The sequence below is a fragment of the Benincasa hispida genome, chromosome 4, assembly GCF_027475165.1.
Source record: "Benincasa hispida cultivar pf3 chromosome 4, pf3_genome.v1.1, whole genome shotgun sequence".
Classification (NCBI taxonomy): domain Eukaryota; kingdom Viridiplantae; phylum Streptophyta; class Magnoliopsida; order Cucurbitales; family Cucurbitaceae; genus Benincasa; species Benincasa hispida.
In genome coordinates this window covers 22,572,426-22,586,719 of record NC_143481.1, presented here as the reverse complement: position 1 = coordinate 22,586,719, position 14,294 = coordinate 22,572,426, and the positions used below count along the sequence as shown (strand labels likewise).

Sequence of the window (14,294 nt, the reverse complement as noted above, 5' to 3'; positions counted from 1 at the left end):
TACTTTAGCTTACTTCTAAACCTATTCTTAGAAGAAAAAACTTAGGAAATGTTTGGGGTAAAGAGTTATTTTTTTAATTTTCAAAATTTGGTTTGATTTTTTAAATCATTAATTAAAAAATAGATAACAAATAAAGAATTTTAAATGTGGAAGCAATGCCTACAAATTTCATTTAGAAAAAACTCACTTAAAAAAAATCAAAGATAAAGTTATTACATTTTGAAAATCATGGATTAAACACACAATTTAAAAAAGTGGAGACTGAAAATAGAATTAAAAGAAAGAAAAGAAAAAATAGAAATAGAAAAACGAGAATGATTTTATAGAGAGGGTTTTGTAATTTATAATTTGCATTTTATCTTTTTGTGTGTGTGTGTTCTTAAAAGTGGTTTTTAATGCATTGAGTTTCACATCAGACACCAAAAGGCTTTTGTTACTTTGTGCCAAATGGAGGGTCCTTAGTTCTCTCTCTCTCTCTACCCTTCAGTTTCTCTCTTGCTACTGCCCAGAATCAAAGACTTCAATCTCTACTACTTCTTCTCTTTAACCCACTGATCTCCAGATTTCTTCAGGTATAAACCTTTAATTTTCCGCTTTCTTTCTGTTTCTTCCTCGATTTCTCTGCTTGATTCTGCTATTCTCGTGTTTTCTTAGCCAATTTCATCTTCATTCTTCATTTCTTTGTTGTCGTAATGTTAGTTTCCTTGCTTCTATGTTACTGTTCTTCTTTTCTTCCCTATTTCCGTCTTCCTTGAGCTTACAGAGTTTATGAATGAATCTCCTAATTTCCGCGTTGAGAAATTTGGTGAAAGCTCGAGGTTCTTTGTTTATGAACTTATATATAGTTTTGCGTTGTTGTGACTAATATGTAGACTGAATCTTCTTCTTCCTACGTTTTTTTTCCTTTTACTTACCGCTTATCTGAAAGAATTTTAGAATTTAAGATCTGCAACATGTCTTTTTGTTTTTTTCAACGTGCTGAACAGTCAAAGAGTTATGAATTCCGCTCTTTCCTTTTTTGATGAAGCGAATTTTCTTTTTTCTTTTTGATCTCTGGATTGATTTCGGTTTCAGTTATACCTGTAAATTTAATGCATTAATACCAGCGACTGCACACATGGTTCATTTTTGACCTTCTGTTCGCAGATTTATTTATTTTGGCTTAAATACTTTGTTTTTTCTGCCTCTTAAACGTCCTGATTTCGGGGGCAAAAGCTACGAGATTGTTCTTTTTCTGTTTTCTGTTTTCTTTTCTATGTGACTGTTTGCAGCGGCTCCTCATTTCTTAACAGTTATGCTAATCATTTAGGTTGTTGTTATATGTGAAATTCCGATATGTTTCAGTGTACTGAGCGCAGTGCTTTCTGGCCTGTTCTTTTGGAAATGTTTCTGTTCGTCTCTGAAATTCGCGCCATATTTTAGAGAAGTATCTTTGGGTTAATGAAGATGAAAGTTTCCAATCATAATGACAATTTTCTCCCCTACCTCTTTCATCGTTTTTCCTTCTGGAAGCCAGCTTATTGGAAGGATAGAAGAAAGTACTTTGAAATTGGGCACCGTGTCTTATAGTCTAGGTAGCTGGATGAATAACATAGTAGAAAGAACAGAAGAATCTATGCAGTCTGGCTCTCTAGTTGAAATCAGGAGATTCATAGTGTTCTCTGTTTTATGCAGGTATAAAATCCGGGCTTTCTTCTTTCTGTAATTTTGATGTCTCCACCACTACTTGATGTTGGGGAGGTGGAGGAAAGTCGCAGCAATGTCACTCTGTTGGCTTCCTCAAACTCAATGGAGAGTGTCAGCCCAAACAATTTGGGATTTGAAGAGCGTAATTACATGGGATTATCTGATTCCTCTTCGGAGGACAGCTGTATGACTGCCACAAAGTCTGATGGGAACAAACCCTCGCTGAATCTTAAGGCTACAGAATTGAGACTAGGTCTCCCTGGATCTGAATCCCCCGAGAGAGACCCAGATATCAGCTTGCGTAGCTCTTCTCAACTTGATGAAAAACCACTATTTCCTTTGCACCCATCAAGTGATGGTCACTACTCTTCCCCACATAAGACTGTTGTCTCAGGCAACAAGAGGGGGTTTTCTGATGCTATGAACGAATTCTCAGAGGTGAAATCCTGCTGTTTTTCCTGTTTCTGTTTGAAAGACTTGCAGGAGTAGTAATGTCTGGTCTCAGTCTTAACTCTAGAATGATTTAAATCTGATGCAGGAAAAATATCACGCTAACATAGGTTTGAAAGCTGGTTCTTTGCTAGAGAACCTTGGAAGTCAAATGGGGAAAGTGAAAGAACCAACCACACCAAAGGCTGTACAAGAGAGGCCTCAGGAAAATAGTGAAACTAGGCCATCTCATAATGAGACTGCAAATAACAACACCAGCGCACCTGTTTCCAAGTAAGTTATAGAAAGGGGGTGGGAGGTTGCCAACAAGTTTTCCCTCAACTCAGAGAGATGGTAGCTTATCTGCTGAACTTGCAGGGCACAGGTTGTGGGTTGGCCGCCCATAAGATCTTTCAGGAAGAACACATTGGCTACAACTTCAAAGAACAATGATGAAGTTGATGGAAAGGCAATGCCTGGGGCATTCTTTATCAAAGTCAGCATGGATGGTGCTCCTTATCTTAGGAAGGTCGATCTGAGGAACTACTCTGCATATCAGGAGCTGTCTTCTGCCCTTGAGAAGATGTTCAGCTGTTTTACGATAGGTGAGCTATTTGAAAGTTTCTATTCGATTGAAAAATCTCTCCCATGATGAAAATAATGTTGTTAATTTTAAAACTGATACTTAGAAATTACCTGTCTAGTTTGCGTGGATCTAGTTACTGTTGTTTCAGTATTGAGCAGGTCAATATGGAGCTCATGGAGCTCTGGGCATGGAGAAAATGAGTGAGAGCAAGCTGAAAGATCTTCTTCATGGCTCAGAATATGTTCTAACATACGAAGATAAGGATGGTGATTGGATGCTTGTTGGTGATGTCCCCTGGGAGTAAGTTATACCATTTTAATCAGTTGGTTTCTAATTCTATCACTCTATCTTATGGGTAACCACATCTCATATTAGTTTAGGTCCAATATTGCATGTGAAATACTGATGAAATCTCTCTCGACTCATATAATTATAATTTTGTACTGTTTTGTGGGGTAGGTCATTGGCAGGAGAGAAATAGTAGGATTTCTGGAGGAGAGATCTTGGGAGGAGGTTTGGGGAGGTTGTTTGGTTCAATGCTTCCTTATAGGTGTTTGTCCATCAGACTTTTAATTATCATATTAGTTAAATTCCTTTTTTTTCTCCCTCTTTTGATAAAAAGCTTGGTTTAGTTCTTTTAGATTGGATTCCTTCTCGAGTGTTGGGATTTCTCTGTGGACTTCTTTTTTAAATAAATATATATATATATATATATATATATATTTTAATTTTTTTATGACCTTGTACATTCTTTGGTTATTCTTAATAAAAACTCAGGTTCTTACCCAAAGAAAGAGAAAGGAAAAATATAATAATGATAATAATGATGACAACTCAAGTATTCTGGTAAAATTGTTTAGACAGTCATGGATGGACGTTTATGGATGTAATGGATGATAGTGACAGAAGCATTTGGAGTTAATGTCCTTTATTGAGACAGCCATTTCCATTTCCATTTCTCTTTTATTTGACTCAAGCTTGATCAAAGCCATCAAATGCTGTAAAGTCTTCCTAACACATTGTTTGTTCTATGTAAACCTATGACTGTAATTAAGACAACCAACAGTTCCCTCTCAAGGGTTCTTTTAAGCTGAGACGGTTTTTGTGAACATTTTATCTCTATTAATCGAGCATTTACCATTTCCATATTTCCAGTAATAGCTATGTAAGTTCGCCACCACGTGAAGATATTTAGCCAAATGCCAAAATATTTTCTATTGTCGATTGATGAAGTTTCATTAAATTATCTGTTACTTAGAATAAAAGAAAGATATTGTGTTCAATAATAATAATAATATAATTAAGATAAATTACAGAAAACATCCGATTTCTAATTCTGAATTCACTTATCCAGGATGTTCATCGACTCTTGTAAGAGGCTGAGGATTATGAAGAGCTCGGATGCAATTGGACTGGGTGAGTATTTGATGCATATGTTAAGAATTCTTGAATACATTAGGTGCTGCAGCATTTGTATATGGCATGCGCCTCCATCAGCATAATAGGATTAAAATATGAAACTGTATGCATGCAAATGACGTATGGCTCTTTAGCATAATTCTATAAGGCAAGAAACTTATGTGACGGCTAATGGAGATTAAATGTTCAGGATTTTATGATCTTATATTGATTGGTCGATTATTACTTGTTACATTCTATTTTTCATCACTCTCATTAATAGGACAAAGTGCATTGAGTCCGCACTTCCCTTATCGGTGCTGCATATGAAATCACTTTAGGCCGATGATATCATGTGTAGTGAAATGGTTGGTTCATGAGACTTTAAGCAATCATTGTCCTGATTTTGAACTTTAAAAACAAAAATGGTTCATTTTGACTATTTTATATTTGCATGGCAACAAAGAATTTCGAACTGTTCTCATTGGTTCATTTTAATTTTACAGCTCCTAGGGCGGTGGAGAAGTGCCGTAACAGGAACTAGCTAATAAGCGCAATGCCACGGTTGATGCTATCCATCCAAATGTTGGAACAAGATTGATCTAAACCATAATTACCTCATACGTGGCTCTGGAAGGTGGTTCGAGGAATGATGGAGTGTTGGATGGGATAGGTTGTTGTGTGCATTTCCCTTTGTTACCTTCTGTTTCTTTCTTCTTTCTTCTTTCTTCTTTTCTTTATTATGTTTATGTTACTTTGATGGTGTCTAAGCAGTTGTCTAGTTTGTGAATTGAACTATTTAAGAATTATTGAGAAAGTCTGCAGATTTGTGGACAAGTTCCTGTCCCCTATTTGCAGGACTCCTGAAAGTTTGTAAAGTTATTGGTTGTCAAACTGTGTTGTTTTGAATGCTCTGTAATATTGTAAACATTCTGTCTATTTGACTTTGACTCCTTCAAATCCTACTTCCACCTGATTGTTCTCTTAAGTTCAAGTTTTACCATATACTCTGTTAAGTTTTACCGTATACTCTGTTTTAATCACTAGCCATTGGTAGCGTTTGCTTTCATTGTCTATAACATTTTTTTTCAGCCAAAGACACGAAATGACTGCTTCCAGATCAAGTTATGGATACATATCAGAAAGAGGAAAATTCCGTTAGGTTGCAAAAGTAGTTTGAAATTACGCCAAAACCTCGTGAGGTAAGACAAAGTTTGTTGTAATTTGCTTTCCATATGTACTTGAATTATGAAGAAAATGCCAAGCCTACCAGTTGATGACTGATTGATAAAGTAATAATTTAGGTAATGCCAGTCTTGTCAGTTATTTGGATATGGTTGTCTGGTAGTTCTTAGAGTATACATGTGACTTCTTGATATAACTGTCTGCATTATTGATTCTCAAAATAAGAATTATATTTCCCTTGAAGGGTGCTGCCCCTAGTTGCATACATGCATATGCTCTCAAGAGCTGCCCCATTGGCAAGAACTTGGAATCTCTTGGTCGTACCGACATAGAGGTTTTAGCTTAATACGATAATAACTTCTTGATGTACACATACGATAAGATACATGCATCATCAGTTGAATCTCAGGATTTTTATGGGTCAACCAGTTTCTTTTATTAAGTCTAATAAACTTGTAATTATTGGAATGGACAGTCTTAAGACAATATGAACTACGTTATCTAATGAATACCTTTTTATGGCATACAGTGTAAGTGGGTGTTGAAGAAAATTATTGAATGCAGTGCAATGAATGGTAATGGAACTTTCTGATTGTGTCTACCCACTGACTCTCTCTATTTTATCTTGTTGAATCAGTGAGAGGGTACTCTGTTGATTCTTTTGGAGCAATGATGAGACTCGTAATGCATTCATTGCCCTGCTCTAAAGATGTAAGGTAAGGAAAACAGTATATTTTTGTCTGCCATTGAATTGCTCATTTATTTTTGAGAGGTATTAAGGCACAGGCCAGTAGTATCTTAACATTTATTTGCATAGAACTGCTCAATTGAATTCAGATCCCCTTCCCCCTTGGGAGTAAAAAGAATAAGACAATGGGTTAAATCATGTGGATGGTATCTTCAGACTCTTACAAATTAGCAGGTTTGTTGGGTGATTGATTAACCATCCCCCAACTGGTTGGTTTTGTCCTCTTCCAACCTGGACATAGGAGTCTTGTACTGGTGGTTGTCACATGGCCCTTCTGGCTATTTGAATTTTTTTAGTGAAAATAGTAATACTGATACAAATTGGTGGTGCTCTTCCTACCTGCCATACATAACCAACCCATGGATAGGAAGAATCTTTTAGAACAAATGAGAGGTAACTAAACCCATATCTAGGAGAGATAAATTTGACTATTAATTTTGGTAGTGAATTTATAGAACCTGAAGAAGTATGGATCATATAGTTCTTGAAATATTGTCATCGCCTAAGTTGTAGGTGTCTTTTCAGCTTACCCAAGTTCAAACCATTTACAATTTTTAGCAGTTGTAGCTAAATTCTATGTATTTGAGAATGTATTTAGTTGAGGTTGAGAATAATTATTGATCTATAAAAAAAAAAAACGAGTTTTGAAAATTCGAGTATAACTTCTGTGGGTTGAGAATAATTAATTAATGATTTTTTTTAAAATAGGTAATTAATTAATTAATTAATTAAGGATTTTCTCATCCCAAAACAATGCAACTCATTTATTTAGATCCTGTTTAAGTGATTTTATTTTTGGTTCAATTTTTGAAAATTAAGCATATAACCTCTCATACTTCTATTATTTTTTTTTCTTTTTATCTACTTTAATTTCTACCAATATTTTAAAAAATGAAGTCAAGTTTTGAAAATTAAAAAAAAGGTTTTTAAATGGTAGTTTTTGTTTTTGAAATTTGAGTAAAGATTTAGGGTTTTTGAAACTCAGAAGCATGGTTGATTTGTCTTTTTTTAAAGTTAGTTTTTATTGTTTAAAATTTTCAAAATATATACATTATTTCAATTTTCAACTTTATGACATATTTGCTATCTAATTTTTCAAGTACACTTTTAACAGGTTAAAACGTTATTTCAGTTTTAAATTTAGTAAATTATTTTACGAATTGATTATAGGAAAAACTTTATTTTATTTTTAGATTTATTGATAAATATGCAAGTTTCATTTTGTGCTTAAATATTTAGGAGAATAATTCTATAAAAGTTTACAATAAATTTTTAATTAGTATTATTTATTCTAGATATCATATATCAATATATTTAAAATTACATTCAAGTAAAATTACAAGTATAGTCCTTTGTTTTGAAAACTATGACTACTAAATCTCTAAACTTTCAAATTAAACTCTAATCAGTTCTTTAAAAATGTCTAATAAGTATATAAACTTTCAATGTTGTATTTATTAAATCTTATAAACATTAAAAAGGTTTAAAAACCAATTGTTTTATTAGATAAAAAATTTATTTTTGTTTCTAATTAAACCTTTAGTTTTTAATTTTGTAATCAATAGCTACTAGGGGTGTTCGTGGGTTGAGATGGATTGGGTTGAAAGACTTTTTGGACCAAATCCAATTGTTCGGGTTGTTAATTTCTTCAACTCAAATAATCCTTCTTAAAAGATGAACCCAACCCAATCTAACCATGAAATACTTGGGTTGGTTCGGGTTGATTGAATTATTTTTGTTCTAAAAGAAAGTAAGTTGTTAATATGTAAAAATTTGATTTAATTATTTTCATATATTGAATTAAGATTAACAATTCAATTTCAATTTATATAATGAATATTTTATTTCTAATGTGCTAAAAAAATGTTTTTAGGAGTTGTTGGTGAATAAATTATTAAAAAAAGAAAGATAAAACTTAAATAAATATATGTATATATGATTGTATCATAAGTAAAAAAATATACATTGTAAAGTTAATAATAAGTTCGGGTTGGTTTGGGTCATTTTAGGTGAACTCATGAACCAATCCAACTCACAAAAATTTTATTTATTTGAATCCAACTCAACTCAAATGAGTTGATAACCCAATCCAAATCGCATAGGTTGGGTTGGGTTGGGTTGATCGGTTTTTTCGGGTCATCGGATTTTTTGAATACCTCTAATAGCTATATTATTTTTTAAAAAGTCAATACATATTAGACACAAAATCAAGAATTTAGGCCTATTATTTATTTTTTAAAAGTTCAAGAATTATATATGGACACGATTTTAAAAGTTAGGCTAAAATTTTAACCTCGTATATAATTGTGTTAAAATTATGGATTCGATTATATTGGTAGCAATAACTATTTTTTTTAAGGAAAAATATAAATAATAAGTTCAAGTTGGTGTTACTCGAACTAATTTTAGTTAACCTTAGTAATAAAATTGTTATTTGTTGGAATCTAATCAAATCAACTCAAGTAATAAAGTATTTATTTATTCAAATAAAATTCAATCTAAATAAAGATGGATCGAGTTTTTTGAGTCATCAAACCTAGATTTGAATAGCCAAGGTAGGATTAATCAACCCCATAGCATTTTTTGAGTAACCTAGGCATTTCTATGAATGTGTATTTCACTACCATCGATATCCATCTTTTTTACTTTGAAGAAATATGAATCCGAAATAGCACAGGCACACATCCTATACAGTGAGAGAAAAATGTAAAGAGCCCTCTTGCATGGATTTGTTTTAGCCTTGAAAGACCGAATCGATAGAATCTCTTTTACTTAAAGCCCATGTGGGAAGTTGCAACACTTTTTAACCACTCTCAAACAACATATTCTCTACAATTATTTTATCATAAAGCACATATGAAACAAAACTAAGAACAATATTAAATAATTTGCTAACATTTTCCATAAGTATTCTGAGAGGCTAAAGAAAATTTGTGGCCATTAGAATTAAAATTGTGGTCATAAGGATTTACTTGATGCCAAGTCTATTTGGACAATGAATAGGTAGGTATCCATTGTTGGCAAACCATCCAAATTAAAGAGAGAAACTTTTTTTCTTTTTGGTAGCATTCTTCTACCATTGTTTATGGTTTTCACTCTAATTTGTTAAGGGGTTTTTATTGTGTTATTTTTTCATTATTTATTATTATTCTTTTGTAGATTCAATTTTGTATCTGGTCTCAATCATTTGAGCATGTGGTATAAAACCCTGGTCTTAGGTGTGAATACTTATAGTATGTTTTATAGTTGTCAATAAAAAATGGATCCCTCACATTATAAAATAAGTAGGATATTTTTCACCTTTATTGAAAGGCACAAAAATTGTTTACTATTCGTGATAGAAGTAATAATGCCAAAATTTGAGATTGAGAAGTTGAAGGATACTAATTTCTGGTTGTGGAAGTTGAAAATGAAGGTTGTCTTTAGAAAAAAGATAATTGCATTGTACCCATTAATGAAAAGCTTGTGGAATGAAATCACATATAACAACAAATGGAACTAGATAAATGTGAATGCTATTTGCAAATCTTCATCTAGCACTAGCAAATAAGTATTGTCAAGCATAGAGGAGAAGAAACTATAAAAGAGATTTGATATCAACTCACAAAATTGTATGAAACTAAGTTACTTCAAGACAAGATTTTTCTTGAGAAGAAATTTTATACTCTCTAGATGTCAAGAGTCTACTTCAGTGAGAAAATACATGAATACGTTGAATTACTCTATTTTCTTAACTCTCACATCATGGTAATAAAATAGAGTCAAATGGATGTATTAAAATTTTACTTCAAAGTCTTTTGGATTCTTATGATCGACTTGACAAATAATGTTTATACGTACTATTTAAGCTTTCATGTTATTGGAGTTGTGGTTTTGGAAGAGGAAAATTAATATTATAACAAAAAAGTAAGTTGACAAAGTCGACAATAAGCAAAGGGTCGGACAATGATAAGAAGCAAATCAATGGAATGTGGCTTAGTTAAGTTAGTCAAAAGAATGTGCTCTTGTTAGTTCAACTTTCAAGCTCCGGTGATTTGTGTCTTGTCATTGCCAGAACCTATGCTTGTTGTGAACCTTTGAACGATAACAACTTCAATACCATCAAAGTTTAGATAGTCCGTGAAAACATTATTTGTCAAGTTGATGGCTAGTTGATCATACAAATAATTACGATTATGAGTAGAAGTTCAACAAATTTATTTGATTCTATTTTATAACCCAATGATGTGAGTTGAGAAAATAGAGTATCCACATGTTCATGTGCTCTATTATTGAAGTAGAGTTTGACATCTGGAAAGTATAAAATGTCTCTTAAGAAAAAACTTGTTGTGAAATGACTTGGGTTTCATACACTTTTGTGAAATAATCTCAAATCTATTTACATTTTTCATCCCCTCTAGAATTGACAATGGATCTGCAATAATATCTTCGTCCATCTTGTTTTACTTATTGTCATCTATGATTTTTGCTAGCCATTCACTGATGATTGTACAATAATTATTTTTTGTCAAGATAGTATTCATCTTCAACTTTTAGAATGAGAAATTTATCTTGTTGAACTTCTCAATCTCGATTTTTTCCATCATTACCCTTGTCATGTACTATAAACATTTTTTGTACTTTTAAATAAAAGTAACATATCTAACTTGTTTTATGATGTGAAGATTCCACTTTTTAGTGGCAACCACATAGCAATAGTATACAACAAGTATTCACACAAAAAAATTAGGCTATGATATCACATAGTTAGAGAATTTGAGATCAAATAGAGTAAGATTGCAACTCAAATAGAATGAGAAGAACAATAATGCTAAAAAAGAAAGGGAATAATATCACACACTGGTTTTATGTGAAAAATTGTCAAACAAATCAGGTAAATTCATGGAAAGATAGAATAATTTCGCTATAGAAAATAGGAGCTACAAACTCTACAATAGTATAGTATGAGAACAAAGAGAGAAGTCTCTATTTTATCCCACACTATTTGAGATGGTTTCCTAAAAATGAGTGTCCATCAGTTTTTAATCAGAATAAACTTGGCCATCATTTAAATCTTTAGACTAAAATTTTGTCACAAATTCATCTTGGACAAAGTGTGTAAGATTTAGTGGCCACAGACTTAGCCTCTAAGAATACTTGTTAAATACGTTAGCAAACTACTTAAAATTATTTAACAACCATGATAGCAACAAATGGTTTTGAGAGTACTCCTTGAGGTGATATTTATAGTGCCTTTTTTTCCTCGACCAAATGATAAGTTAGAGCCTTCAATTGATAATTTTTTTTTTTTTTTTTTAAGATTAACCTTATAATCAGTGCTTTGGCTTATAGTTTCCATGTTTTATCACCTACTTTTTTAATAACTTCTAAAAAAACAATGCCAAAGTTTGAAAAAAAAGGTCTTTAAAAAATTTGATTTAGTTTTTGAAATTTAATTTGAAATTCAAAGTGATTTTAAGAAAGGCTAAAAATTTATAAAAAAGCATTATTTTCAGAAACAAAAAATAAAAAACAAAATAATCATCAGGATCAGACAGAGCCTAAGGATATCATCCACAACCAATGAGTTGTTGTAGCTCAAGTTATGATTTATAATGTATGTTTAGAAAAGAAGAATATTAAAGAAACTGTAAGTTGGAAAAGTAAAAATGCTAACTTACTATGTGTGACGGATCTAGAACTTATATTAAGTGTGGGTGGACATAAAATTTAAGTAAAATTAAGATTTTGAGGCTAATAAGGTTCTATTTATAATTTTTAGACGAAGGTTACTTGTAAATCTCCTACATTTACTGTTACTTTTCTTGATAACTCATCGATTTTAAGTTAAATGAAAATAATGTTAATGAAAAAGAATGAGATAAAAAGAACTAAACATAAATTAAAAATGACAATCAAGATAACGAAGTTTAACTACATCTGCCATAGTTCTATTTTTTGATCTTTAACTCTGTTTCAATCGATCTAATGTTTAATTGATTTAATGATGACTTTTAGGGACTATTTAGGAGGTTGAAATGTAATTACGATTATTGAGAATTAGAGAAGTGTTAGAATACATGAGCAATCGAGGGCGGAACAGAAATGAGACTGTGAAATGTGAAAATGATGGAAAAAAGAGTTGGGTTGAAAATTGTGAGAACAAAATGAGTTTGATATTACAAATCAGATCCAAAACGCTCAATTCAAACATGGATTTTGGATTACATCACATACAAATCCGCATTCCATTACATCCCAAACAGCCTCTTATTGGGTTGGTATTATTATTATTTTTATCATTATGTTTTTTTTTTTTACGACAATGTGATTGTTACTATCTGTATTATTGTTATTATTATTAAGAAAACATTACTTTATAGCAAGTGGATCATGATTACAACCAAGCAATTAGGTTAATAGCAGGTATTAGTCAACTCTTAAAAAGCATTATGTACTGAATCACTAACAAGTTAGCATCAACAAATCTGAGTTGTACAAATTTTAATTTAATACAATGTATCCAAACTTGGCAACTGAAAAAAAAATCAAATGTGAATCAAATCCAAATTGAATTTAGATTCTATATAAAAGAAAAAACAAATCGATATTAAATTAATTTCAATCCCATCAAATGAATAGTATAATTTGATTGAATAAAGGACAATATACTTATCAGACTAATGAAAATTATATTTTCATTAAGAAAATCAAATCGAATTATTAGATTTTCAAGATATATTATAATCACGACTTGTAAACTAATGGTTTTAAAACCTGCAACGAATCAGTTCGATCACAATTGAACCCAATAATTTTTCCAATCAACTTATTTATAAATTGTCAATAATGAAGCTTCTGAAATTTAAATTAAAGGAAAATTGTTAAGAAATATATTTTCATATTTGCTCGGTATATTATAAGAAATATATTTTCATCTCTGATTTGTAAAAACTGTAATAATGGTAATTTGGGAAGAATAAAATAATACTTCTCATTTTCTAATTCATTAATAATTGTACATATATTTACATGTGTAGAATGGCTAATAAACTAATCACTTAATAAACATAAATTGTAAATAAATAGCAAATAAAAAAAAACCCAACTAATACTCCCCTCAAGTTGGATTGTAAACATCTATAATTCCCAACTTGGATAACAATCAATACAAATGAATAGCACCTAGTGGCTTCGTAAACATATTGACTAATTGAAATTGACTTCAAACCAACAATAGCTTGAGAAAGCCATCTGCTATTCGATCCCGAATGAAATGGCAGTCCAACTCTATGTGTTTAGTCCGTTCATGAAAAATAGGATTAGTGGGTATATGAGTAGCTCTTTGATTGTCACAAAACAATAAAGCTGGAGTTTGAACCTTAATTTTCAAATATGAGAGTCGAGAGGAAAGCCATACTAATTCACAAGATGTCAATGTCAATGCTCTGCTTTAGCGGATGATCTTGAAACTATACTTTGTTTCTTAGACTTCCAAGAAACTAAAGAATCACCCAAGAATACACAATAACTAGTCGTAGAACGGCACGTATCTAAGCATGAGGCCCAATCAAAATTTGAAAATGCTTTCAACTGAAAATTCTTTATGGGTTTAAACAAAATACCTCGACCTGGTTCAACCTTCAAATATCGTAATAAATGATGTGCAACAACTAAATGAGTTTTACAAGGCTTAGAAACAAACTGACTAAGCTTATTAACAGGAAATGTTATATCTGGCCGCAAAATGGCTAAGTAAAGCAATCGCCCAATCAATCGCCTATAAACAGCAGAGTTGCAAGTAAATCTTCATTAGAAGATTGTAATTTCAAAAATGGATCCATTGGTGTATTTTCAGTTTTAGCTGCTAACAAACCTGCATCTTCCAAAAGTTGTAAAGTATAATGATGTTGAGAAACAATGATGCCATTAGTAGATCGTGCTAAATCAAGCCCAAGAAAATACTTGAGTGCACCAAATCTTTCAATTTAAACCGATTATTTAACAAGAGTTTTAAACGATTAATAAGCTCTATGTTTGCGCCCATGATGATGATATCATCAACATACACCAAAAGAGCTACAAAATCCATTCCATGTCCTCTCACAAAAAGTGAATAATCAACTTTCGATTGTTCAAAACCAACAGAAATCAAAGTATCTGAAAATTTGGCAAACCATTAACAAGAGGCTTGCTTGAGTCTATCGATAGACTTGTTCAAGTGATAAACCAAACACTCCCCTTTAAATGAAACACGCTGTGGTGTATATCCAAGAGGCAAAT

At 31.7% G+C, this 14,294-nt stretch overlaps 1 protein-coding gene and 1 long non-coding RNA gene across 3 annotated transcripts; both read left to right on the top strand.

Moving 5' to 3' along the window:
* Window positions 1-241: 241 nt before the first annotated feature.
* Window positions 242-5,087, top strand: LOC120075358 (auxin-responsive protein IAA8-like). 2 transcript variants are annotated; one of them, XM_090312968.1, is made up of 8 exons: window positions 575-694; window positions 1,345-1,574; window positions 1,675-2,124; window positions 2,225-2,409; window positions 2,494-2,720; window positions 2,860-3,001; window positions 4,056-4,117; window positions 4,606-5,087. In XM_090312968.1, exons 3-8 carry the CDS (start codon window positions 1,711-1,713, stop codon window positions 4,641-4,643), a joined length of 1,068 nt encoding a protein of 355 aa, XP_090169094.1. In that variant the 5' UTR covers window positions 575-694; window positions 1,345-1,574; window positions 1,675-1,710; the 3' UTR covers window positions 4,644-5,087. The 2 variants fall into 2 exon arrangements, with proteins under 2 accessions (XP_038884596.1, XP_090169094.1); XM_039028668.2 differs by lacking the exons at window positions 575-694; window positions 1,345-1,574 and adding an exon at window positions 242-572.
* Window positions 5,088-5,311: 224 nt separating this feature from the next.
* On the top strand, window positions 5,312-6,683 carry LOC150036577 (uncharacterized). The gene is made up of 2 exons (XR_016529212.1): window positions 5,312-5,814; window positions 5,922-6,683. It is a non-coding gene; the product is annotated as an uncharacterized LOC150036577 (long non-coding RNA).
* Window positions 6,684-14,294: the final 7,611 nt, after the last annotated feature.

What these genes read in the sequence shown, in the direction of transcription:
- LOC120075358 (XM_039028668.2), top strand. Translation starts at nt 1,711, where the DNA reads ATGTCTCCACCACTACTTGATGTTGGGGAGGTGGAGGAAAGTCGCAGC. An exon ending in GTTCAGCTGTTTTACGATAG is followed by an intron (nt 2,721 to 2,859) that starts GTGAGCTATTTG and finishes AGTATTGAGCAG; the next exon opens with GTCAATATGGAGCTCATGGA. An exon ending in CTCGGATGCAATTGGACTGG is followed by an intron (nt 4,118 to 4,605) that starts GTGAGTATTTGA and finishes TTAATTTTACAG; the next exon opens with CTCCTAGGGCGGTGGAGAAG.